Raw genomic sequence first — 26,962 nt, forward strand, 5'->3', positions numbered from 1 at the left:
GTCAACGGACAACGGTGCGAGACTAGGAGGATAGTGCGTGTGCGCGTGGCAGACGTCGCGGGAGCAGTCGCGCGGCGACATCGGTATTCGGTAGCCGTGGCATCGCCCGCCGAGGAATCGCTCGCCACCCGAGGTGTGCGACGAGGTTAGGTTGAACCCCACCGACCCCCTGACGTTGACTCGACAGTTTTTCTCTCGTGCGGAGCGTCGCCGCGACTTTGGCGCTAGGGACTTTGGCGCCGCCCGCGCACTCGTGCGGCCGTACGGTACAGCAAGATTGAACAGCTGATTCACCACACCACACCGGCGAAATGTCAAAACCCGGGCAATTTGTAAGTCATCGCGGCGGCACGGAATTGATCGCGAGGACGATTCCGAATCGCCTTCCATCGGTTATTTCATTGTAATCCCCACGCAATTGCAGCGCAATGTATCTGCGATCAATTCTAGGACGTAACCGACAGAATTCGGTTTGATGCAGGCCCTCTCGTGATGTTGCCTCTACCACGTTTTTTTATTATTTACAATTATTTGATAAATTATATAAGCGTGAATGCTTTACATCAAATATTCGTATTAACATCTCTTTATAATATCTATTTTTATGATACGATAATTTTTCAAATAGTTAATTGAATGTCCTTTACAAAGAAATTAAAAAATTCGCTCTTTGTTTAATATAAATATATTTGATTTATCTGGAAAATTTTTTATGTAAAAATGATCAGATATATATATTCTATCTTTATATAAGTATCATTTATATATGAATGAAAATTGAATAATGTGCAAAGTTACAATATGTTGCTTGTTTTGTTGTAGACAATTTTGTTTTATAATACAGGTATAAATATATATGTTCAGAAAAATTAATTTTTGTTAAAGAAATATAAATTTGCCTATTATATATGTTTGTTTATTCACTTCCAGATTCTACGCGTCCAGTCATCAGAGGGAACAAAGCGTATAGAAGTGCTAGCTTCCGATACACTTTCTCGACTTTATGAAAAGGTATATGTGAAAGATATAAACTTTCTTATATATGTATCATATTTTAGAATAATGTTTGGAAACTTATTCTGGTAACCTTTTAGGTGTACGAAGCTTTTGATCTAAATAGTTTTGGATTTAACTTATGTAAGCAACGAAATCAGAAAGAGCCACTTACATCTACTCGAAGTAGAACTGTGTTAGGGACAGGTCTTTCCCATGGAGATATGCTTTACCTTGTGCCAGCCAATGGCACCCAACTATGGAGTGCTCCGTCAACCAGCAGTGCCTCCAATGCTTCTGCAGGTATAAATAATTATTTATATAATTATACATTTGATAAACTTGCAATATATAGAATATAAGTCATTTGAAATTGATCGAATAAAGCAAAATTCTTACATAATAAATGTAATAATTATAAAATTAAAAAATGTATAGTTTATTATTGTTAATATTAATCTTAATTGATCTCTTGTGATAATCTTATAATTATTACATAAATGATAATTACAAAATTATTACACATAAAAACATAACATAATATATTAAAAAAGATAATAGCATTGATATTAACAATATTAAACTATTAAACACAGACATAACTACAAAAATATATATTTATAAGTTTATATTTAGAAAAAATTATCCACACATGTACATATCAAATATATATATATATATATATATATATATATATATATATAAATTTCTTTTATTTATATCAAAGATCATCATTTTATTTATCAAAGATCATTTCACTAATATTTTATATATTTAAACATAGAACCAGCGCCAATTGATACTACAAATGGAATTACAAATCGTACATCTGGTCTTTCACGATCTTTGACAAATGTAGTCGAGGATGATGTCGACGAGCAATTATGGAAGCTGGAGGGAAAAATTCAGCGCAAACGTGACGAAAAACTGTAAGAAATCAAAAAATATTCGAAAATAATATCGAAAGATAGAACAAAAATAAATACACGTGTTTTTGCAGCTGTCGACATGGAGCTAAAGGATGTTGCGTGCATTGTTCGCCTCTGGAACCTTTCGACGAGATTTATCTGAAAGAACAAAATATCAAGCATTTGTCCTTTCATTCACATCTCAGGAAGCTCACTGCCGGAGTTGATAGGTACGTAAATGTGCAATGATTGTACAAACATTATTATAGAGTATTCGACTGTATCTTGTATATATTTGTCGCAGGGGCAAGTTTATACAATTAGACGACATAAGCTGCCGTATAAAGACTGGCTGCAAGGATCATCCGCCATGGCCGCGAGGGATCTGCAGCAAGTGCCAACCGAACTCGATCACTTTGAACCGCCAGACTTATCGACATGTGGATAATGTCATGTTCGAAAATGCTAGTTTAGTAGAACGTTTTCTTAATTACTGGCGTAGCACTGGGCATCAGCGTATCGGTTTTCTATACGGAAGATACGAAGTACACTCGGATGTCCCGCTAGGAATTAGAGCAGTCGTTGCGGCTATATACGAGCCACCGCAGGTACGTAGAGCTCGTGCACAATCTTCGACAAATCTATAAACATACACATTTTTGATGAATGAATATAATATATTCGCATTGTGATTGGTCAGGAAAGTACAAAAGATACGATAAGACTTTTGCCGGACGAGAGGGAAGCGTTAGTCGAGGAATTAGGCCGGACACTTAATCTGAGAAGAATCGGATGGATTTTTACCGATCTCATAGCCGACGATGTCAAGAAGGGAACGGTAATTTGATATATTCTTCCTTCTTTATGTAATATTCGTATACCGAATTCGCACATGTACGGCGATTAACACTCTCAGTTTTATTCGATCAGGTCAAACACGTTCGCAATATAGAAAGCCATTTCCTATCTGCTCAAGAATGCATCATGGCTGGATATTTTCAAAACAGATATCCAAACCTCTGCCGCTTCTCGCCTAATGGTTTATTCGGCTCAAAATTTGTAACTGTTTGCGTCACAGGTAAGTCAATTTTAATTCACGATATACACAATAGATACTTTTTTTTTCCTTTAAAAATATTAAGTTGATTAAAAGTTTATCTTTTTTTATTTTTGAGATTTTTAGAGCTACATAGGAAAAGGCGAACGAGTTTTTTTTGATCAACTTAATAATACATATTAATTACGCTTCTTTCTCTTATCTGTTACGAAATATCCGTTACAAACGCCATGTAAAATTACAATTGTCAGAAGCGGTTTTTCTGTAAATTACAGGTGATGATAAAAATCAAGTACACATGGAAGGATACCAGGTATCCAATCAATGCATGGCGTTGGTACGGGATGGCTGTTTGGTTCCTACAAAAGACGCACCGGAATTGGGCTACGTAATCGAGTCGACCGATAAGCAATATGTTCCGGATGTCTTCTACAAGGTAAGTTCGAATATATCGGTTTCATTCTCTCTTCGATTACGTTTTTTGAATCACTTCGATTTATATCTTTGTATATGTATATCGAACGAGTGCCTTTGAATTTTTTTATGCCTATCGTAACTTAATATTTATTGAAAGTTATGCAATTTTATCGCACAACTTAAGATATACCTATAGGTATAAGGGTAATACACACAAATCATAATACTCATATGAAATGAGAACAGTTTATAACTCAAAATCGATTGATTAAAAGTACATTTAAGTTGAGGCGATAAACGTTCACTTCGTACATGTATAATGAAATAATAAAATTCGTTTAAACGATGGCTCTCTACGGTGTAATTACCGCGAACCTGAAAAAAAATAGTCACGATCTTTGCATTCTCAATGATCATTACGTCTCGAGAGGAGGATAAGAGAGAGGGACAGAACGGAAGTAATGAAAAGAGATAAGGAAGAAAACAAAATAGCGAGGTAGAAAGACGAGAGGAAAGAACTTGTCCAAATGCTTACAGCCGCTCAATCGTTTAATCGCACGCGAGGGACAAGATAAATCGGTCGGTCGTTAGAATCGATATTACAAGCTATGCGTTGTTACCTCATCACGTTCATAAAAATATATGTTTATATATTTGTATATATATACGCGCGCGCACATAGAGATATCCGTGTACATATGTGTGTATGTGTTTATATATGTATGTGTGTATGTATGTATGTATGTATGTACGTATGAATGTACGTACGTACGTATGTATATATGTATGTATGTATGTATGTATGTATATATGTATACAGGTGGGTCTGTATCGTTACTCGCTTCGGTACAATATGTTCTTTTTTTTCTTCTCACGATTGCGTCTCTACGATTACGTACTAAGAGTTACAATTTGTCGGAGTCTTCCTCGCTCGGAAGCGAAACGAGAAAATTCGTTCATTCATCCATCCGTTCGAACACACAGCCACCCCCGCTTACGGTCGTCGTGTATATAATAATATTGTACATGTACAGGAGCGAGTTATATTTATTCCTAAAGACGACACACAACGCGACGCATTTCGCGTTGTGTCAATCATCGCAATGTCGATCGCGAAAGACGCGTTTTTTTTTTATTAGCTAATCAACAAGTGTTAAAACTTTCAAGTTCAACATCGAATGAGGCTTTTCTTCGAGAAGGCATATCCGCGACGACGCGAGGGCGTGCAATTTTTGCTATTACGGTAACGCGTGAGTGTGCCTTGACTTGTACGCGCGAGAGAGAGGGAAAGACGCGTTCGCTCTCGCACGCGCGCGCGTGTGACAGTGTATATATAACGATACATAATGGGACTTCATTACGAGAATTCAGACGAGTAGTTATAACGCAATTACATTATCGTAGTACGATATATAGGAATGATTTGTTTAATGTACATGTACATATATGTACATATATATGTACATATATATATTCGCACATTTTTGTTTCCTTCGTTCGTTTTCCGATTAGACGACACGAGGCTTACAATCTACATAGTAGTAGTTAGGCCTTGCATACATTTGCGACGTATTGAGATCTAATCTTAAATACAGATATAATTCACGACGGTTCGCTAGTTTACAAAGAACGAAAAGGGAACAAGTTCGCCACTAGTATTCGTGCAGCGGAATCACAAGACTTCTTCGCAAGACGCGCGCGCGCGATGAATATCTCTTTTTTTCTTTTTTTTCTTTTCCCTTTTAGCTCTTTTCCTCGCGCCCCTGGAACGGAACGATACGCGATACATCGTGTTCGACGAACCGCAAATTGCCCTCCTACGAGATTAACTATACCAATATTTTTTTCTTCTTTTCGGAATCTAAAATTCTAAACAACAAATCTTGCGTTTTGTATAGAATCGCGCAAGCCGCGACTTTTTAGCATATAAAGTCGCGAAGATGCCCGCCTGCGATTGGCTCGCCCACAAAAAAAAAAAAAGTAATCGAGAAAGGGTCAAACATCCGTCCGCGCGCAGGTTTATCATCGCCTCTGTTTCCCAAATATATATCGCGTAAACGCGAAACGCGATTCGGTTAATTCCCGATATAGTTTTCTATACTTAAATTCCCCGGTCTATACGTTTTCCTTTTATTCATCTATCTACGACCTAAAACATTAGCTGCGTACACGGAGCCGGGCGGAGAACTGTTTGCCGCGAATCGCACGGTATCTTCTCCACTATATCACGCCCGACGCATGATACGCGCTCTAAGAACTATAACGTAGTTTAGCAGAGTTAACGCCGATAATAGCCAAAATAAACGTTGGACCTCTCTCTTCCTAAAAACAAATACGTCGTATCAGCTAGAGAAGTCGTATCGATATCACGGTCGATCTCTGAGGTACGTATGTGTATATGTGTGTATCTCGATCATCATTATTGTTAGCAGAATCTCATATCGATTCCCGGTCAATAGCAAAATATGGATTTTTTTTATTTCTTTTTCTTCTCGCACGCGCCCACGATTTAAAAATAGACTCGACATCTTTAGACGCTATTGTTAATAGTTAATTAAGTTGCGTGATTCGTACGGAGCGTTCGGAGGATTCGTGGATAAACGTGTCGCGACGGTGTCCCCGAGTGGATGTACGCGGCGGACATAATAATTCTAATAATAATCGTCTCCCATCGTTGGGCAATTACGTGTAACGCGTATCTTTTTGTATTTCTTCTTACGTATAAATTTCCTTCTCAGCCGAACGCGCGAGTCGGGAAGACCGTCGCGACCTTCCTTCAGTTATCTATAGCGGGAAAACGTGTATACGGCGTTATATAATAATATATATGTATGTATGGGATATACTCTTCTCTCACAGAGTTTACCCCACGCTACAACAAACCGCGCGACAGCGACAGCGTAAACGTTACAATTTACCGCACTTCGTGATTAGAATATTCTTGGTAGGCTTGCCGGTCTGATCGCCGAACGTAGATATCTTCTCCACCAGGTCTAATCCCTCGATTACGTGGCCGAAAATGCCGGTAAAGCCACGCATCTCCTGTAGTATTATGCGAAACTGTGATCCGACCATGCCGAGGTTGTCGTGCCGCTTCTGCGTCCGTCTCATTCCCACCGCACCCCTGACCGCCGGGAACTTGGTGTCGTCTGGCATGAAGTAGCCGTCCTCGTATATGCTTCGTCCGCCACGACCATTGTTAAGCTCAAAATCGCCCGTGATCACGGATTCGCCTTCCCAGCACTGGAATATCGTGCAACCCTTGTAACCAACTCCGGCTTCTCCTGTTGACAGCACGCTGAAGTTTTTCGCCATCTTTGGCGCTACGTCTGGTCGTACCTCAATTACGATGCGTCCATGTGGCGAGCCGTTTACCTCGATATTGAAGTAGTACAGAGGATACGGATTTGCCGGGCCTCGTGTCAGTGTCGCCGTTATCGCATTGGACGGCGGTTGGGGGGACGAGTGTACAGTTACCAGACTGCCACCGCCAGCACTCCCGGTACCGACTGTGTCGGGTATGAATGTCGATTGCTGCTGTGGATGTAACATGGCATTGGGCGGTGCGGGCGGTACGGGTTTGATGGACGGTGAACCGGGTGGAATGAGAAGTTGCTGCGGAGTCTGGTTCGGACCCGGTGGCGGCGGCGGTGGACCCTGATGAACGTGAACAGATCCCGGCGGCGCCTGTTGCGGCGGCGGCATCATATTCGAGTGATGGTATTCCATCGAACCGTTCTGCATATGCTGTTGCTTACTGACGACATGGCGCGTGTACAGTTGGGACATGCAATAATTTGCGAGGAATAGTATCGGATTCTGCGAAGCCGCCAAATGATTTGGCAGGCGACCGCCGTTGCCCACTCCTTGGGGAACGATCGGATCCCCCGTATGAATGCCCGCTAGTGCTTGTTTCAGTAGGGCAAAGTCGAAAATCACGCCAGAATTACCAATGAGATCGTCCAATTGGCATTGCAGCATCATTTCCTGATACTTGGATTGCAACCGTTGTTTCTCTAGAACCAGCTGTGAGTGCAGATTGTATACGTCGCTCGGAGTTTCGCTCATCTGCAAACCGGCCTTTGTCTTGCCCAAGGTTTCGCGCGCGTCCGTTATCTCGGGAAAGTGGCTCCAACCGTTCTGTAGATCTGTCTCCACGTGCGTTTTCAACGTCACGCATGCCTCCAATACCTTTATCAGAAACTCGCGTTGTTGCATAGCCAGTCTTTGAATCTCGGTCGATAGTTTGCCCACGGCGACTAACTCCAATTGAACCTGCAGACGAATGCACGCGTTTTTACAACATTAGTTTTTTCTGATGTATAGTTTCTCGAGCCTATTTCTCGAAATTTCAACGGAAGGTGATACAAACTAACAAGTAGAAATCACTACTTACGTCGGAAATGAGCTGTTCTTTGGCATCGGTTTGCGATTTAATCTGATGACCCGGGTGTTCTTGTGGAGTCGCGCACGCTCTACAAAGCGCCGTGCAACATGTCGCACACCATAATGCCAGCGGCATCCCGTGTGTGTGACAGTTCTCGCTCTACGAAAATATTAAACATTATCGATCTACTTGTAGTTTACGTGTTTGTGTTTACACAAAGTTCCACGATCTTTCAAGAATCTCTTGTTTTTATCGAAATATTCGAGAAGAAGAGAAGAGAAAGAAATATTCGAACGTACTTTATTCGGACATATCTTGTTCAAGGAAAGAAATATGCGCGAGACAATCGTGATATTATCACAGATTCGAAAATAATCATCAAGAAACGCTCTTACAATATCACCCTATTACTAACGGAATCGTTTTCTCTCTTTTGGCTTTTATAGCTTCGCATTCCCTTCGACGTTTTTTCCGTCACGCATATACGTATGTTGTGTAAATTTTGTATTTGAACAAAGATATATATTCTATCTCTTTCAAGATTGATAAAAATCATCAATGTTATAGCAATGTTATATTCTCGAATAATTGTTCGTCGTTTAAATTTCATATAATTTATTTTTATCCAGCAAAGATATTTTACGTTTAGGTGAATCAATAATCGTGCAAAGGTTCGCGATGTAATTTCTTAATTTTATTGTCTCAAAATTAATTATTTAATATATTTTCAAAATATATAATACTTTTTTAATATATATCACATTTTCAAACATAAATAAGAAAATGCAAAGTAAAAAAATTTGTAAAAAATTTAATTCGAAGAACCATGTAACATAAATTTGAAATAATTCTTACGCATTTCATAGCGTTTCATTGCTGAACGAGTAGGAGAATATCGAAATGAGATTTTGAGTGTCATAAAGTTAACTCGCTTGTTTGAATCATCGAAGAATCATTACCTTCCTTTCCTTGTCACCGGGTTTGCCGGACGTGTTGTTCGTCGTGATTTTGAGACGCGATAGATTATTGGCCAGAGCAAGTAGAGGAGAGTGAGTTGGTAGAGCGTCCGGACCTTGATCGCCCAAGTCTGTCTTCTTCCAACAGTGGGCGCAAAACAGATCCCGCCCCTTCAAAAGATTGCTCTCGATGCAGCGTAGACAGAAGTAGTGTTTACAGCTAAGATACTTGGGACATTGCTCCGCGTCATTATACTTCTGCTTGCAGCATCCGCAAAGCGTCAGCTCCTCCAGGTCCGTTAGCACGCTCGGATCCAGCATCTGGAAGTGCAACATACATGTACACACGCATGCGTGCGTATCTCGCAATTTCGTCGTATGCATACACGCATGCAACATACACACGACAAACATAAGGTCCTACATACATCGTGATAAGTAACAAGTATTGAAACAATGAGTATTAACGGAATAAAATTTCTGCTGTAATGGAATTAGATCGCTATTCTGATCACATCGATCGATGTATTAAATTTAGATACATCGCGAAATAACGAAGTTTAAGCCACGACTCGAATCGATTTTGCTTTATCAAAGTCTATCAGCGTGCGACACAAATTTCACGTTATCGCAGAGATCGCTATATCAAATTTTCTTCAACTTTTATTCATTGCAGTAGACAATTCATTACTCCATTTGTCTCATTTATTTTACGCGGGAATTACCTGTTTAAGTAACATCACGCCACGGGGGTAAAAATTACGAACGTAGCGTCAATCTCTCGTGCTCCTGAAATTGCAATTGAAATGGCAATTGAAATGGCAATTTAATTCGCACCGCTGATGCGAGGCTTAACTTGCAAACATTCGGGCGGGAATGTTTGGCGAAAGATACGCGAAATTGTTTACCCCTTGAATGAGTCTCGACACGGAAACACGAGAATTGCGTGCGGTCTAAATTGAACGCAAGATCTATACTTGTAGAAAACATGATAAAATAAAGGAGGATAAAGGAGATCTCTCACAACTGTCTTTGACGAACAGCGAACTTTATCGTGTGTGCACAGGAATGTCTGATTACGTTCAATGTATGTCATTTTCGACGGAAAGTCCTAAAAGGTCAAGTAGTCGCCCGCGTGTGTATGTAAACAAACTCGGTACACGCGACCATCCTCTATCTCTCTCGTCGCACTGTTCTCTCTCTCTCTCTCGCTCCATATTTCACGTCGCCGCCTTTTCTCTCTTCGCACGGGAGCCCGTCTTTAATACTACATACTACGATTATTACTATGCATCGTAGACTCGTCTGTCTTCCCGCCGCCATGGACTGTCCCGATTTCAAGTACGTGCAGCGCGAAACCGTCGTCGCCGCTACGTCGGCCCATATTCCTTGACCCATATCGCATTCGTGCGTCATCGAGTCATCGATGAGCTTCCCCATTTAATAAACGTTTCTCGCGCGCAAACCAAATCTTCTCACGTCGGCTACAAATTGTTTATATGTCCATTTTAACGTAAGGCTGACCCGGTTCGTTTGCTTCTTTACGTCCGAGGCTTAAATACGCGATTCGGGAAGCGAATGAATCGATAGGGCGCGGCGTACACGTGACGACGTGGTAAACACTCATGATCGTTCGATTCACGGTCCGAGAAACCACGGTGACCGCTAAAAGGCGGGAAAGAACGACCGACTTGAACTCGCCTGCGACATCGTTTACTCTTGATATTCGACTTTACACATTTTTCCATAAGAATTTTCATTAATTAGCTTAAATATTCAATTACAATAATAAATACAATGTGACATTTAATAATATACTATTCGAAATGCAATTTTAAGATTGAACTGAAATATTCTATTTTGAAAGATAATTAATACTTGAGAAATTTATCTCGACATCTAATTTTTTTCTTCAGTAAACACATTTATATACATACGAGAATTTTAATTTTCAATCACTTATATTTAATTCTTATCATGAAACAAAATTTAAAAAAGAATTTTACGCAATTATTTTAAAAATAGTGCATACGTGTAATAACAGTATAATAATAGTATAATAATAATATATCATGACTCGGATTTATTTAATAGTGTTTAAAGTTAAAAAAGATTATTCGTAGTTTTTTTTATATTTGATATCGAATATATTACATGGTGAAAACAATATTGTGTTTTCAAGAATCTTATTTTAAAGCTTGATAACACTACCTGTTTTAATTAACGTCCGGAAATAGTAATACTCTTATCGGAAACTTTGCATTCTTTAACTAGAATATATGGTTCATTAATTTTTTTTTATTTTTCTGACCAAGTACATTACGCGAATATTAATCTTTGAACACAGTCACACAAACATATTATATGCCTCCAATCAATTATTTATAATTATCAAATTTATAATTATAACTAATTGGTATTTTCTCTCTTTATTCTTTGTGTACTTTAGCTAAATATATTTACAAAAGTATACGGAATCATTTATCGTAATGGAAATTATTCAATATTGTAGTTTTTAAAAATTTTGGAGCAACACGATTCGCTCAAGCGATGGTTGTTCCTTAAGCGTGTGCAAGCATACACAAAAAGATAAAGAGAGAGAGAGAGAGCGTAAACAAGAAATTCTTATATTCCCTTGAAGGAGCAATTGCGCGATAAATTCTTCATATAAAATCTCCATATTCTCCGAAGTATGAGGATTCTTTTGTTTACACACGCGCGTAAATAAGGAATTCTCATTCCTCGAGACACTACAAATACCATTCAAACTGAAATGTTCTCGCTGCCACACGCGTGTCTTCTCGAGTCTCGATTCACGCGCATCATCCGGCAGTGCACGCGGTCAAACAAATGAAACTTCCCAAAAAAGAGGTTATGTAGACTCAACAATCAGCCTGATATCAGCACGATAGATAAGTCATTATGCAACAAGCGGAGCCTCGAGAAGTGTCGTTTACGAGCTCACGGACGAGCAAAGAAAAAGAGAGAGAGAAAGATGAAAAAAAGATGACACTTTACGCCGTTCGCGCGCATGCGCCGGAAATCCCGCCAAAACCGTCGGCGGGCAGATCGGAAGGATGGGTGCTCGGAGGATTCGCCATTCTTCAAGCGCGACGTTGCCTCTCTCGCGCGCGCGGCAGACGCAAGGGAGATGGGAGGAGGGGACGAATCCCTCGGAGCGAGGCGCCAAAGAGGGAGGGGGGGTGGAGGAAGGACGTATATCGAGTGTTCGCGGCACTTCTTCGCGACGTCGTGCGCCGCGCATACAACACATACGCACACTAGCTTACTTAAAAGCGCCCGTTCGCGACGCTTCGGACGTCCTTATCGCTGTCGAGGGTTACCTGGCTGCGCCGATAGCTACGCCGATCGTGATTCGCGACGGGCCGACATTCGGGTCGAAAACCGCTCGCGGACTACTGCGTGTCAGATTCCGCGGGAATGTTGTGCGCGCTCCGTCTCGCCTCTCCTCCCCCACCCCAGTCGTCGGGAGCGCGGCGCGCGCGCGCGCGCACTGCGACGTCTCTCTTTTTCACGAACACCCCGACGTGCGTTCTCTCTCGCTTTCACGCGTCGCTCTCCTTTTTGCACACGCACATACACGGGCGCTCTCCGCTCAGGCATCCAACACGCATCATACACATGTATTCGAACGTTCCGATTTAATCCTCCTCTTTGTCTCTCCCCTCTGCTTCTCTCTCTCTCTCTCTCTCTCTCTCTCTCTCACTCTCTCTCTCTCTCTCTCTCTCGGATAGAATTCTGTAAATGCTTCCGTACCGTGTATACGCTTCGCGATCGTCTCCTTGCCGCGCTATGGAGGCTGACCGTTGGCACTCGGCACTTGCGACGCGTGCCGCGACGATGTTCACTGCGCGACGTACGTTCGACCGTGCGATTCGGCGGCGGCGGCTTTGATTTACATCGGGCCTTACGTCGTGCCGCGCGCGATTCCGCTCGCACCGAACAACAACCACCACCACCACCACCACCGCGAGCACTACTACCACCACTAACACCGTTGCGTTGTCGTTGTCGTCGTCACTGTCGTTATCGTTGTCGTCGTGTCGTTGCCGTCGTCGTCCTCGTCGCCGCCGCTACCGTCGTTGTATTCGCGATTTGTCTTTTTACCGAATCGTGCGCTCTCGCTCTTTCTCTCTCTCTCTCTCTCTCTCGCTCTCTCTCTCTCTCTCACGGTTTTATTTTTTTTTCTTTACTACAATACGTACCCTCTCTTTACCTCTCTATATATATCGCGTGTCTTGTGTGTATATATACTTTTTGTACTTTTCGCGTTATCGTGTTTATCGAACGTCGTGAGTGTTACTGTGGATAACATAACGACGATGGTGCCGGTTAACGCGGCGTGGCTGCTACGGGCCTTAGCTCGCGCGAACGTTTTGCCACATCATGATGTTTGGTTCACTAAACTAACCACTAGCATGGCGGCGACGACCGACCGACCGACCGACAGACACACACCGCGGCGCGCGCTGGTCGCTTACGCGCTTCGTCGCTCCCCTCCCTTCCTTCTTCTTTCCCCGTCCTTCGGCTCCCCCCGCCTCCGTTCGTCTCCTTCTACGTCTCTCTCGTGCCTCTTCCCGTCCGATGGTTCCAACGGTATACGTCTTCCCCGTCGACGTCGCCATTGTCGTTTTCGTCCGTTCGAATCGAATCGCCAATCGCGCACTTTGCCTCGCGTCATGGCGGCTTGTGAATTGTGAATCCGCCTTTATGACGAGATTATTAAGCCCGTAGGAAAATGCGTCGAGGGTAGAAATTTATTTATATTTCTTTTCTTCTCTCGGCAACAAGTGGTAAAGTTTTATTATACATGATGATGCTTCTTTTCATCTTTCTCTCGTATTTTTTTAATAAAGAATTATTTTGAAAATTTTGATTAATAAAGAATTTTTTTGAAAAATACAATTTATAACTTTATATTTTCTTAAAAATGTAAATTAAAAAGGTTTTATCACAAGTTTTATCACATATATATTCTAGAAAAAATTTAGAGAACTCGAAGAAAATTTAACTCTGCTCGTATTTAGAGAGTTTTCTGTAATATTTATGATTCATTTAAAAAGATGATAAAAATATACAAATCTTTATAAAAGTATACAAATCTTTTGATAAAGGCAAATAAAATATGTAATTTTTATGTAATGGCTACACTTACATATATGCGTTTGACATATATATATATATGTAGTATACTTAAAATATATTACATATATTTTACATACATACATACATATATATATATGTGTGTGTGTGTGTGTGTGTGTGTGTGTGTGTGTGTGTAAAATTGGCACATAATATTTACATAATTATTATATGTGTATATATATATAACTTTTTTTGTTTATTAGGAAAAAGACACATATGGAAATGAAGTAACAAGATTAGCGAGACCTTTGCCAGTCGAATATTTATTGGTGGATGTACCTGCATCCACACCACTTACTCCTCAATTCACTTTTTTCACGGATGATAACATTACTCCATTTCCAGTTGAAAACAGGTATAATCTATAGTTAAATAAATGTAAAAGCAGATATCTAACACATATGTGAATAGTTATATAATTGCATTAATATTTATTTAAATTCAGACAAGTTGATGGACAAGTTCAGGAGTTTAATGCATTGTGCACTTACATGCAACAATTCAATGCGGATCAATTTTTGGAGGCAACTTCCGACTTCCATTTGCTTCTCTTCATTGCCACCATGGACATGTATCCAATGAAGGTATCTATCGAGCAATTGATTATTGAATATTTTTTATTTTCAATAATATGTGATTTTTTATAATATATTGAGAATAATATCGATAAATAATAATATTGAAAAATATTTTATTTTGCAGGATCACATGTTACCATTACTCGAAGCTATTCGCAATAAGAATAAGGAGAAGGCATTGGAGTGGGCCCAATCGGAGCATTGGGCGACAGTGGAGCAGCTCATATCTGCGGCCTCTACATCGTCTCGTCCTCTGCAAGCCACGTCCTTTGGTGGTAGCTCGAGGACATTGCCTTCCACGACTGCGGAGGCCAGTGGAGGAATAGGCGTTGGTACAGAGCCGATCGCAAATCCGCCTCCGGATCAAGCTCTCTGGACATGTTCTCATTGCACTTTTCTCAATGCTGCGGATTTAGCAGTTTGCGAGATGTGCAATCTGCCAAGGTACTCGTAATAAACTGTCAAAGCATTAACGATAAATTCCACATGTGTTTACGGGGGTGCTGTCTTTGAATCTACTACTTTGCTTCCGCAGGATTTGACGCGTACCGTGTTCTTGCGGATATAACGATTGTTTTCTACGCATCTTTGGCCTTATTTATGAGTGAATAAAAAAAAAGACAACAAAAGCAAAAGCATTCTACCACTGACATATTTCCCTTTCCTAATCTGTTTTTTTCTTCCCTCTTGTCTCTCTAACATCTCTTTTTTTTATAATTAGTTTCTAATAGTTTGATTAGAGACGTTCTAAGTATTAATCCTAACAAAATGTCGGTTTTAAAGTTTTGATATATAAATTAAATCTAATAAATTAGAAATATTTATTACAAATTTTTATATGTTTACAGAGAAGATGTCGAAGAATATGACGAAGAAATGATGAGAGAATTATTTTAATAATAAAATTATAAATTAAAGATACATATATAATAAGTTAAATCAATGCTACCATTATTATGAAATTTATGTCAATTATTTGCCATTAGTTAATTCATAACTACATAGGTTTTATGTATACATATATTTTTTCCACAAATTATTTTTCAGAATATGAGAAATATATGTGTATTATAATATATAAAATAGTTTGCAAAAACCAAGTGCAATTATCAAATGCTGTTAAGATATATTGACATTTAATTGATAAAAAGAACCTTTAAGTATATAGATTAAAACATATATTCTCTCTATATATAGATTTATTTATTCAAACTATATTTAAAATATAATTTCTTTTATTAATAATAATTGACATATAAACTTTCATTTTCTTCACTCTGTTATCATATTATAACATGAAGTCTTTACAACTGATCCTTGATACTATAACATTAACGAGACTAGAAATACATAATTCATCTTTGCTGATTTTGTAAGTTTTCTTTACAAGATTTACATCTGCAAACTCCTCTATTCTTGAAATAGGTACTGTCTGTCCCTTGATACTTCCTAAGACTTGTTTCAACGTAGATTCTTCCTCGTTAATTTCATGTATCAATATCACCAGAATATTCTTATCACTGTCATTGATTCCAAATTCAGTCAAGGCACGTGATATCTTTTTAGATGTCGATAGATAAAATAAAATTTCCGTGTATATAGTCTTGGTGATTAGTCGATTTTGCTTAGCATTGAGGGCAGCTTTATTGGCAGCCACCACTACCTGAAAAGCGTCGATTATAAGCGAAGCTTTCACCATGCAACAACGAAGCTCTCCAGTGATGATTTTTTCGCGAATTTCGGGAACATTCGTGATGTCAGTAAATAAAAGCATCGTGCAATAGAGCCCGGTCTCTCGATCCAACTCAACTCTGTAATTATCCATCTTAACCTTTATAGTGTCGACAAAATATTTCAATCTTGTCTTCTACCAAGAAATACGATTCTTGCTCGTCACAACTAAGCGATACTAATAAATATTAATAATTATTTTATGCTCGTACAATTTTAAATGTAATATAAACATAAACATACGTGAGGTACGTCACAATCTCTGATTTCGTGCGTGTCATAAAAATTTGTCGTGCATCAACGCCCTCATAACATAACGATTAAAACGAGAAATACTACGTCAACTTTCATAGTAAGCACGAATCGCATGATAATATAAGAAATATAACAATAAGATATATACTCGAAAACAATTATTTTCAAAAGAAAAATAAATATAAACAAAATGTACAACAAGAATATTCTATGTATCAAGAAAAGAAAAACTAACACAAGAAAATAATTATCTATATGTATAAAATATTTTTATTAATTAATATATCTGGAAAAAGATAGATAGTTTTTGTACTGCACATCATTACACACAAACTTCATCAATTTTATTAATTTAGTATACTAAATATATATATAATTAAATTTTGAAAAATTCATCGATTATCGTAAATGATCGCAGAACTAATTAATATTATACAATAATCGAGATTTCGAGTTTATATCATATGCGAATTAAATATAACTGTTGCACATCCGAATTATTTAAACGCGAGTTTCTAACATTTTAACTGCGACATAAACTCGTATATTTATCGTATATATAATGCGAATATAATAAATTAATATCGTAGACAATCAAACACAAACACGTTTCCAATGTTTATTAAGTAATTGATTTGTTACTCTCAGTAGTATTATATGGGTAATATACGTACGTTCGTGTGTTCGACGAATGAGACAAGTTTAAATTGATTTTCGTAATACGATAGTCGGGAAATTATTTTATTATTCTTACACTTGTGAAAAATGTGTGTATATCGTGCGCGAACTTAGTGCGCTATGTTTACATAACTTTATAAACAAAGCGGTCGCACCTGCTCTCACATCCCCTCCATCCTTCCTTGCTTATGACGCATGATGTAGGACGACCCACGCATTCTTCACAGTAATAACCTTGACTGTCGCGAGAATTAGACCGAATTTTCGTGAGCTCTCACGCGTATCCTACACGAACGCTTTACTTTTGCGATCTACAATACAAGAATAAGAATTATCTGATAATTATTGCAACGCATTTATCGATAATTAGTGGTAATTATTTTATGATGATTTTATAATTTAATATGCACACATACGCGTCATTAAGTGCACTTCATTTGACGCTATTTTCGTTTGGAAACGCAAGATTTTTCTGATTGTTTCATCTCTTTCGAATATAACATAGATCAAGAAGAAAAAGAACTATAAAAATAATAATGCATAAACTACATCAATTTTATTAATTTAGAATATTATTTAAATTGTTTTTAAAAAAGTTTGAAGCGAAAATAGTGTTAAATAAAGTGCATCCAACGTCACATTTAATAAAAACTAGTGTTCAAATGATTCACATGCTACAGTTGGCACGAATGAGTGACAGCTATATTTAATTTGCATACGATACGAAATTTCGTGCTTCGCGCTCGTTTGTAAAGTATTGTGATTATTTGTGACCTCGAGATGCTTATCCGAGTATCGGGAGTGGCCAAAAAATGAAGTTAATACTAGTGATTACTGTCAATTAATATGATCATAATTATATATATGATACGAGTATTATCTGATTATAAGAATATAAATTTTATCGCATCCGAGTGACGTTTTAAATTAATTGTGAATTAATAATTGTATAATATAAATAATTGTATAATAATGGAAAAAAATTAACGCGGACGATTGTTTTTTATTTTTCATTGTATGTATATCGCATCGGTACAAGTGATAGTTTTGTCAAGTGAATTCTGTGGAACAGAGTGCCAATGAAAAATCACAAATTGAAAAAGCAGAACTAGTCCATTGCTGCAATTACATTGCTGTAACCGCTGCAATCACATTAAGGTATGATATAAATTTTTATCTCATATCCGAGTTATGATATTAATATGATTTTAATTCTGTTAAATGAACTCTGCGCGATCCTAACTCAGTGCATTTGTTAACTATATTAATAAAATTATTTAATATATTTGCCTCTTCTCGGGTTTCTAAACTCATATTTTGTATCTTACATATTTAAATTTGTTGAAATACTGTATTATGTGAATTTAAAAAAAATTGGAGAGGATTTTTTTATATTATTGGGAAGTGACGCCAACTATCGGTAAATTTCATTAATTTGTAAGAAATATATTAAAGTAGGCAGGTAACATCATGCGTTACTTTTATCTTCTTCTCTGTGCTTCTACTTCTACATATATTGCTTATATAAAAGATGATAATACAATAAAATTTAAATAATATACAAAAGAAATATTTATTCATCATATTGTATTTTGGCGCAAATGTTTAAATAAAAACAAATATTTAGTAAATTTATTTTATCGTTCATTTAATTTATCACGTCAAAGTTTCATCAAATAAATATTTGCCTGAAATATACGAAGATATTAGACATGTCATTTAGATGTATGATGCATATTCAGAAACTTTTTTCTTATTTTTTTTTTAAGAAACGCGGGATTTGAATAGAAAGTGAAATTTATAATCACAAACTTTTATATATTATAAATAATAAATACACAGAAGTCTGATTTTAACTTATTTATAACTTATATTAGTAGTCTCTTGAAATTTGTTATTTTTTATGGTAATATGTACTTCATTTGTCCAATGATTGATAACTGTTACATACCACATTCTCGTTGCATATCAAGGCAAATTATAAATAATTATTACCACATTTTCGCATAATAATGAAATCCAAATAAAAAGGTCTTTTTATCACCAGTCATTATGATGGATGATACATCACGTGGAAGTATTCTTGATCGATTATTCGATTGCGGTACATTTGTGTTTTTTAATGAACAACTGGTGCACAATCCCGTAGAATCTTGTCAATCAAACATTACATATCGTATTATAATTTGACAATGCGTACATATATATGAATAATTTTGATTTTTTTGTACAAAACATTATTTAAATATTACTTTAAATATTTAAAAAATTGTATAATTACTCTTGTAGTACACTTAGCAATTAAACAAGGTACGGAACAATTTAAATCGGCATGTCCTTCTAAGAAAGAAAAGTCAAGAAAAAAATGTACTGACTCTAAATTGAAGAAAGATGAAGAAATCGACATAGGTCTGCCTTGTATCGAAAAACGGCCATACATACTTCCTAGTCAAATTTGTCCCAAAACAATCTCTTGCTGTTATATAAAAATGCAGGTATAAAATATATAAAATATGTCAATATTATTATGCGTTTATTAAATTTATTATCGGGAAAATATGCATCTTCTATTATAATCTAATGACATTCTGTAAATTGAATAGGTGCAAAAATTTACATAAAAAGTTTCCTTTATATATCTGTATTATATATATATTTAATATAAATCTATTTTTATGAAATATATTTTTTATTTATTAAATATATTTTTTACAAAATTTGAAATAAGTTTAATTAATTAATTTTAAATAATATATTTTATTTATAATTTTAATAATTTATTAAATAATATATTTTATTTATAATTTTAATAAATTATTAAAATTATAAATAAATTTATAAATAAATAATTATAAATAAATTTATAATTTTAATAAATTATTAAAATTATAAATAAAATATAATATTTAAAATTAATTAATGTATATACATATACATATTGTATATTATTTTATGCTGGATTTAAAGTTGAATAAGAATTAAACACATTTTACACATTTTTAAACTGAATCCCCTCTCTCTCTTTCTCTCTCTCTTTCTTTCTCTTTCAATATCAATCATAATTTATCCTTAGGACCCTTATGCTCCTTGCTGTTGCGAAACCAAACCACAACCACCTCTGTGTCCTCCTAAATGTTATCGTAAACAAAAACCGTCACAAAAACTGAGCTGCAGCTGCGATCTTTGCAAAAGAAATGTTAACAGCAAATGTTGCAGTTCCATTATGACTTCTCATGGCTAGCTAGTTTTAGAGGAAACATTAAAAAATTTCGGAAAAGATTTAGCACGTACATAAAAAAGTAACAGTATGTACATAAAACTAAAAGTATTATAAATTTAAAATATTAAAAAGAAAAGAACATATACATAAAGACAAGAATAACTATAATTATATTATGTATTATATATAGTCATTTCTCGAAGTAGACTTGTGCCAATTGTTTTTAATTTCCTCCAGTTTAATCGACACATCTCTTTTTTCGATTTTCCTCTCTTTGAAGGACATGCTGATTTATATTGTTTCTATCCTATATACGATTTTTGAATATATTAGATGAATAATTTTTTAAAAATGAACAAATTTTTAAACTGTTTCTATCCTATATACGATTTTTGAATATATTAGATGAATAATTTTTTAAAAATGAACAAATTTTTAAAATATTTAAAATAATTTTTTAATTAATTTTTATACAAAAATATCGATCACACATTTAATCTGATCTGTCTAGTTATACTTTATACATTTAAATGTATTTATTTGATTTTCGTATTTATTATAATTAGTTTTATCATTTTCTTATGAAATGAAAAATATAAAAAAATAAACAAAATTTTTTTTAACTGACTTGTTTTTAAACCAGATGATTAGATAAGTTATCATAGCTTCAAAGACGGAACTCTATTGATAAGTTAATGTAATCAGTGCATACGCATATATGTTTCCATAAATATCATTAAGATGTTTTAATGCAATTTAAAACGTGATAAATAATAAGTTAAATAATTATTAAAAAATAATTAGGATAAATAATTACAATAATTAGGATAAATAATTACAATAATTATAATAAAAGTTAGGCTTCTATATCTTAATGGAAAATTTAAAAACAAATTCATCTTATACGTATTTCTGTTTGTCATAACGTCATTTGCAAAAATCAAAATTATCATAACAAAAAATGCATACTTATTTATTTTATTTTAGGTTATTCGCAATGGGCTAAATTTAGGTTTTTTCATTCGCTTCGATTTGGAATGCTCATACACAATAACTCATACATTCAACTAAAGTAATCTTATCAATAGGTAAAAAGCTACGTTCGTATTGAGGATGTTCATATTGTGATTAAGTCAGCTATCCGTAGGACACGCCTTTTCAACCATAGAGAAACCAAAAGTCTCACTGCCTTTAATGTAGGTTTGTAAAATAATATTTTTATAAAAAGTTTCGTCATTATATAAAAGCATTCTTATAATTTTTAATTTATGTTACATTTTCTACATTGAACAATATATGATATTAAACGTGATATTTAATCAATTTATTGTAAGATAACTCAGCAATACTTTTTAATAACATGATAAATCAATATAAAATATAATAGATAATATAAGATATGATATTTTTCAGCTGTCATTATTAATATTATTTTTATATTAATTACTTTTAGATATTAAAGCACCAATAAATAATTTTTTTTCGTTCTGTATAATATAGTATAGTAATATAATTCAATAATATATCATTATAATTAAATCCAATTTAATTTTCGATTTAATCTATGAAAAAATGGTCATTTTTGCCATCAAATCGCTTTTCGTAGTAATCTATATCGGCAAAATTATGCTTTCCAACTTGATTAATTATATATATCGTTAATCATATCAAAACTAGAGCAAAATATATTTTTAAAATTGCCTATTTATCGATTTATTTTGTATTAATATTGTTTATTTACTAACCATTTTTCATTGGATTGATAATCCAATGAAAGTCTATTACTGGATCGATAAAGTTTGTTATTTTACTTTTTATAATTAATTGTTCAATTACTTATAATATTATATTTTATGTCACTTATAAGTGAACTATTTTCACAAATATTAATCAAAATAATTGGAGATAATTTATTTATAATTATTAGGAGAAAATAACTAAAAGATCATAACTTTTTCAATATTTTCTTCTGTTTTTTGTATTAATTCTAATTATTCTAGATATGGATTGCTCATAATTAATCAATATGTTATCGTAGAATATCGCAGAAATAACTCTGATTCGAGGAATAAACTCGCGACTGATAAACATTAAATTGCTGCCAACTCGACACCTTTTGATACATTCAAGCATGCGCGTTTTGTATGTTGTATATTTAGTTTCACTATCGATTCTTGACGATATGTCGATTTGTAACAGACGATGAATCGAACGTATAATTGAATCGATTAAAACTCGATGGATGTTGACATGGTGGACAAATGAGTGTAGAGCGTGAGAAAGAGTAGATATTTTAAAGGAAACTCATTGTTTATATGTGTTTTCTTAATCAAACGTAGACAAGATAACTGTCAACTGTCGAAAGTTCAGATTCGTCAATCAGGTAAATTGATATATAAATTTATATAATTATATATTATATTTGTAAGAATTGGTGTATGATAATGAAAGTATGCCGACTCGTCTCGCGTATGAGTCATACCTATCACAAAAAGACTTGTTTGACGTCAATATTTGCTGAGTATACAGCTGTGCGTAGTTATGCGACTGGAAATCCCAATGCCTTATGGACTACTGAAATAACAAAAAAATTAAATAATTATAATTAAGTAATTTTATTTTAATGTTTTCAAATATAATTATTATAATTATTATTAGTAGTATAATATTATTATAATTATTATTAGTAATATAATATTAAATTATAATTATTCTTAGTCATTTAGTAAATAATTTATATATTTATATATAATATTTGATAAAAACTGAAATAATTTTTCTTAAAAGAGAAAATTTGATCCTACGGATTTTTGACACTAAAGCAGAGAATAAATTTTTTTTCTTCGTTATATATTCGAAGATATTTTATATATTATTACATATAATAATTTGATAATATAATATAATATTTGTATATTTTTTCCTTTTTAATTTAATACTTACAAGACTTATGAGAGCTTTGATATTTTTAAGAAATTTAACATATATTATAAATTCTGATTTTCTTTTATTTCCAACTCATCATTAACAAATTATAATATTAATGTTTAGGCAATTTGTTTTCAAAAACAGTATGAGAGGATTAATAAAAACGTTTTTATTTTGCAATAATCTATGTACAAAAGATCTATGTAACAAAAGATTTTTATACGAACAGTTATTTGTTCAACAAATTTTGTTTTTTGAAAAATAGGGAGTTCCATTTAAAAAAATGCACTTTCAGTTTGAATCGCTTATTTTCCTGAACCAGAAGTTGAAAATATCACCATTCGATAGAGCGCACCTGATTTAAAAAGAAAATGAATTTTATACTTTTTTGAAATAACCACTTCTCTAGTTTTTAAATGGTGATACGGGTGGTCTGAAACACTCTGTATAAGGAATACGATATGTGTATATGATAAAAATATGTATGTGTGTGCGTGCGCGCAAATTTTAAAATTAATTTTGTAAAATACAGTTTTTACATTTTCATTTACTTTAAAGCAGTAATATATTAAAAATAGAATTTTTAAAAATAATTTTTAATTTTTGAAAATGCTCTAATTTTTCAAAATAATTGATATACTTATAAAAATTATATATACTTATAATAATTAATCTTTAGACTGCATTTTTTCATTAAAATAATGTTTCTTCCCAAAAATCTTTCCATATAAATTACATATATTAACATATACTAACATTACGCAGAATTTCGAAGTTTGTTCAGAGCCACAAAAGTGGCTTTTCTGGTACTTTAAAGGTTAAACAAAAGTTAAGAAATATGGCTATCAAGGACCTTTAATGAAACGCAGTAATTAAAGCGTAGTTCTCTCAAAAATCTTTTAATATTTAAAGTTAAATAAAAAAATTAAATAAAAAAAAAACGTTTAGACGTTTCGATTCAATTCGGGCTCTTTTCAGTTGGACCGAAATGTCTAAATTTTTTATTTAATTTTAAATATTAAAAAAATTTTAAGAAAACTACGTTTTAATTACTGCGTTTTATTAAAGGTCCTTGATAGTCATATTTTCTAACTTTTATTAATTTATCTTATGGACCTAACTATTTTTTATAAAAAATTTTTATTTTGTATTTTATAATAATTAGTATACTTATTGTTATAATTGGTATACTTAATAATTGATATATTGTGATGTGTTTGTTCACTATATTATATGAATTAAAAATTTTTTACATGTCTAAAAAAAATTGAAAACTGCTTATAATTATTTTTAATCGCACTTATTCTTTCGAAGTGTTCAATTTCACTCTTGTATATTCTATCTTTATTGCGGGATATACTACGATATAACAGGCTGTTATGTTGGCAGCTATTCAGGATAATCCCGTAGAATAACCGGTTTTACTTCATATCTTCAAGCGACTTTTTTCCTGTTGGTCTGCGTAGAAAAAATATATTTTTATATAGCTATGTATATACAAGGTGATTCTGATAAAACGTCCACCGTGTTTTTCTCGAAAACGGTAAGAGATAGGTAGAAGACATCCATTATGAAAATAGTAGGATAAGCAGGAGCACATACTTTGATGACTTTGAATAACCTTAAATGTCCGTTTTTACATCAAGAATTTAAAAAAAATTATTTTTTAAATGGAAAGGGGTGCTTTGTAGTCACTCTATCGATAGTACTTAATAACTTTTGTATCAGAGTTTTTTTCGAAAATTCAACTGTTATCAAGGTATCGACAAGGTATAAACTTGACGTGTTACAAGATACTTAATATTACAATATGTATTTATATGTGATAATATATATGTAGAAAAATAGCAGCATAAAAGTATATGATAATTATTTCTGTGATTATTTATCAAAATTAAATTGAACAGGAAACATTAAATACTTATTACAACATTTATGAATTTAATCTTTTATTAGGCAACTGATTTTCTATCTCGCGAAGAGTGAGAGTAAAAAAGTTCTGTAGTCTCTCTCCTAATCTCTCTATTAACCTTTGGTCATTAGAATCTCTCTACTGGTAAACAATTAATTTACTCTTTGTAAAAAAGATATGATTTAAAATTGGATTTTTTTATTGTAACACACATTAGGCAATATTTGATAAAGATGAATATAAAAAAACGATCAGAATGATATGAAAAGCACAATAATAATATGACTTTAGTAGAGAACTAAAAGTACTTAACTAAAATTATTGTTATTTTAATGAGTTCAATTTTCGATGTTGTAACTAATAGAAGATTTAAATCAATTTTATTTTCTTGTCTCAAACTTCATGGATTATATTGATTTAATTTCTTCGTCGTCTTATGTCTTTCGTTCATGACTCGATCGTGATCAAGTTGACGATCGGTGCGATAGATCGAATCAGTCAGCTTCCTTCGGAGACAAAAAAAAAGGGAAACAGATCGATTGTCGAATGTAATGATGTTTTCGGATTTCTATGATATTCGCGTGTTTATGTCGGGTCATTGTGTGACGCGTGTGAGTTTCTCAGGGTCACGTTCGAAGATCAATTAAGTATCACGGCAATTTTAGCCGTTTGAACGCGCGCTTCTTCACGATTGGTCGCACCATCACGATCATCTACGTCGGTGGACTCCCTCCTCTCGGCGAGAGCTGGGATTTTCCGGACGGGATATCAACGATTTCTATTCATTTGCCGGCTTGTACTTTACAGTCCGCATTTGACGCTCGAAGGAAACGAGTTCTCGATGGACAAGATGTGTACATGTAAGTAGATTCGTCATCAATCGAAAGCAACGTTGACTAATTCGATTGACTCTTATCTCGCGTGGATTATTTCCTTTTCGATTTACGATCAATCTTAGATGCAAGCAAATTTGATTTTTCCTTTATAAATCTACGAAACGCGTGGAATAGAAATCGAAAACAGATGTAATTTCGATTTTGTCTACAGATTTTGAGGCTACACGAACAAAACTTTCTTATGTTTGTTAAAGACATTGACAAGTCTCTTCATCGAAAATTGAACTGAATAATATATTGAAATTGTGCAGATTTCAATTGTTGATTTTTAGTTTCTTTTAGATCGATAAAGATTTCTTGTAAATGTATTGTATAAACTAAATTTTTGTTATATATTATGTATAATATTGCATATTAGCTATTAGATATATATATCTTGAAAATGATTAATTGATATTTTTATAAAAATACGCATCATTTTACAAAATACAATATAAACAATAGCGATGATTCTTTTTACAAATTCATCAGAAATTGTATAAAATCATTATATTAATTATATTCATCACAACATAATAATTATTTTCAAATAAATAGTTCAATTATTCAAGTAATAGTTCATTTTGATTAATTACTGAACTATTTACCAATGATTTTCGAGACACATATCACTTTTATTTTTGTTTTGATTCTTATGTTTATATATTAAATTATATATAATATAATATAATTTCGAAATTCGTTATATTTTCGAAGTTACAATATAAAATCAATTTTTCAGAATTGTTTGACAACACATAGATTTATATATACTTGTTTTATTTATTTTTTTCAAATTTAGTTCATATCGCAAATTTTTTTTAATTAAATTAAATTAAAATTAATTTAGAGAAACACATTACTGAAGATGTTTAATTTAAATATTTTCGGATATCTACAA

At 34.1% G+C, this 26,962-nt stretch overlaps 4 protein-coding genes across 29 annotated transcripts in view; 2 read left to right on the forward strand and 2 right to left on the reverse strand.

Moving 5' to 3' along the window:
- The first annotated feature begins 145 nt into the window (after positions 1-145).
- LOC105253760 (nuclear protein localization protein 4 homolog) lies at positions 146-15,492 on the forward strand. 2 transcript variants are annotated; one of them, XM_011262020.3, is made up of 13 exons: positions 146-332; positions 931-1,011; positions 1,095-1,296; positions 1,778-1,922; positions 1,994-2,131; positions 2,206-2,509; positions 2,602-2,739; positions 2,832-2,979; positions 3,234-3,394; positions 14,088-14,239; positions 14,330-14,468; positions 14,587-14,906; positions 15,311-15,492. In XM_011262020.3, the coding sequence occupies exons 1-13, from the start codon at positions 312-314 to the stop codon at positions 15,357-15,359; spliced, it is 1,998 nt and encodes a 665-aa protein (XP_011260322.1). In that variant the 5' UTR covers positions 146-311; the 3' UTR covers positions 15,360-15,492. The 2 variants fall into 2 exon arrangements, with proteins under 2 accessions (XP_011260322.1, XP_011260323.1); XM_011262021.3 differs by lacking the exon at positions 15,311-15,492 and adding an exon at positions 14,998-15,140.
- Positions 3,608-13,191, reverse strand: LOC105253758. 8 transcript variants are annotated; one of them, XM_011262011.3, is made up of 5 exons: positions 12,945-13,191; positions 9,444-9,507; positions 8,722-9,039; positions 7,772-7,921; positions 3,608-7,650 (listed from the first exon to the last, which is right to left on the reverse strand). In XM_011262011.3, the coding sequence occupies exons 2-5, from the start codon at positions 9,456-9,458 to the stop codon at positions 6,283-6,285; spliced, it is 1,851 nt and encodes a 616-aa protein (XP_011260313.1). In that variant the 5' UTR covers positions 9,459-9,507; positions 12,945-13,191; the 3' UTR covers positions 3,608-6,282. The 8 variants fall into 8 exon arrangements, with proteins under 8 accessions (XP_011260313.1, XP_011260312.1, XP_011260314.1 ...); XM_011262010.3 differs by having other exon boundaries at positions 12,496-13,191; XM_011262012.3 differs by lacking the exon at positions 12,945-13,191 and adding an exon at positions 12,063-12,160.
- Positions 15,493-15,703: 211 nt separating the features above from the next.
- LOC105253757 (EKC/KEOPS complex subunit TPRKB) lies at positions 15,704-16,593 on the reverse strand. Its single transcript, XM_011262008.3, has 2 exons — positions 16,437-16,593; positions 15,704-16,371 (listed from the first exon to the last, which is right to left on the reverse strand). The coding sequence occupies exon 2, from the start codon at positions 16,285-16,287 to the stop codon at positions 15,751-15,753; it is 537 nt and encodes a 178-aa protein (XP_011260310.1). The 5' UTR covers positions 16,288-16,371; positions 16,437-16,593; the 3' UTR covers positions 15,704-15,750.
- Positions 16,594-22,580: 5,987 nt separating this feature from the next.
- LOC105253785 (serpin B6) overlaps positions 22,581-26,962 on the forward strand; it is a 33,037-nt gene continuing 28,655 nt past the window's right edge. For 13 of the 18 annotated variants that reach the window (XM_025414016.1, XM_025414018.1, XM_025414024.1 and 10 more), the window contains exon 1: positions 25,858-26,046. In XM_025414016.1, coding sequence (XP_025269801.1) covers positions 26,028-26,046 — 19 coding nt within the window. In that variant the 5' untranslated portion in view covers positions 25,858-26,027. Of the gene's footprint in view, positions 22,730-25,856; positions 26,047-26,962 lie in introns of those variants that run through there. The other 5 variants (XM_025414012.1, XM_025414015.1, XM_025414013.1 and 2 more) reach the window with 2 other exon arrangements.

Source organism: Camponotus floridanus, unplaced genomic scaffold (genome assembly GCF_003227725.1).
Source record: "Camponotus floridanus strain SB8 unplaced genomic scaffold, Cflo_v7.5 scaffold74, whole genome shotgun sequence".
NCBI lineage: Eukaryota > Metazoa > Arthropoda > Insecta > Hymenoptera > Formicidae > Camponotus > Camponotus floridanus.

Bases quoted from the DNA above. Each gene is read 5' to 3' on its own strand.
- LOC105253757 (XM_011262008.3), bottom strand. From the start codon at position 16,287: ATGGATAATTACAGAGTTGAGTTGGATCGAGAGACCGGGCTCTATTGC.
- LOC105253758 (XM_011262011.3), bottom strand. The intron at 7,922-8,721 runs GTAATGATTCTT...ATATTTTCGTAG, and splicing joins CCGGTGACAAGGAAAGGAAG to AGCGAGAACTGTCACACACA. The intron at 7,651-7,771 runs GTAAGTAGTGAT...ATTCGTCTGCAG, and splicing joins AAGAACAGCTCATTTCCGAC to GTTCAATTGGAGTTAGTCGC.
- LOC105253760 (XM_011262020.3), top strand. From the start codon at position 312: ATGTCAAAACCCGGGCAATTT. The intron at 333-930 runs GTAAGTCATCGC...ATTCACTTCCAG, and splicing joins TGTCAAAACCCGGGCAATTT to ATTCTACGCGTCCAGTCATC. The intron at 1,923-1,993 runs GTAAGAAATCAA...GTGTTTTTGCAG, and splicing joins CGCAAACGTGACGAAAAACT to CTGTCGACATGGAGCTAAAG.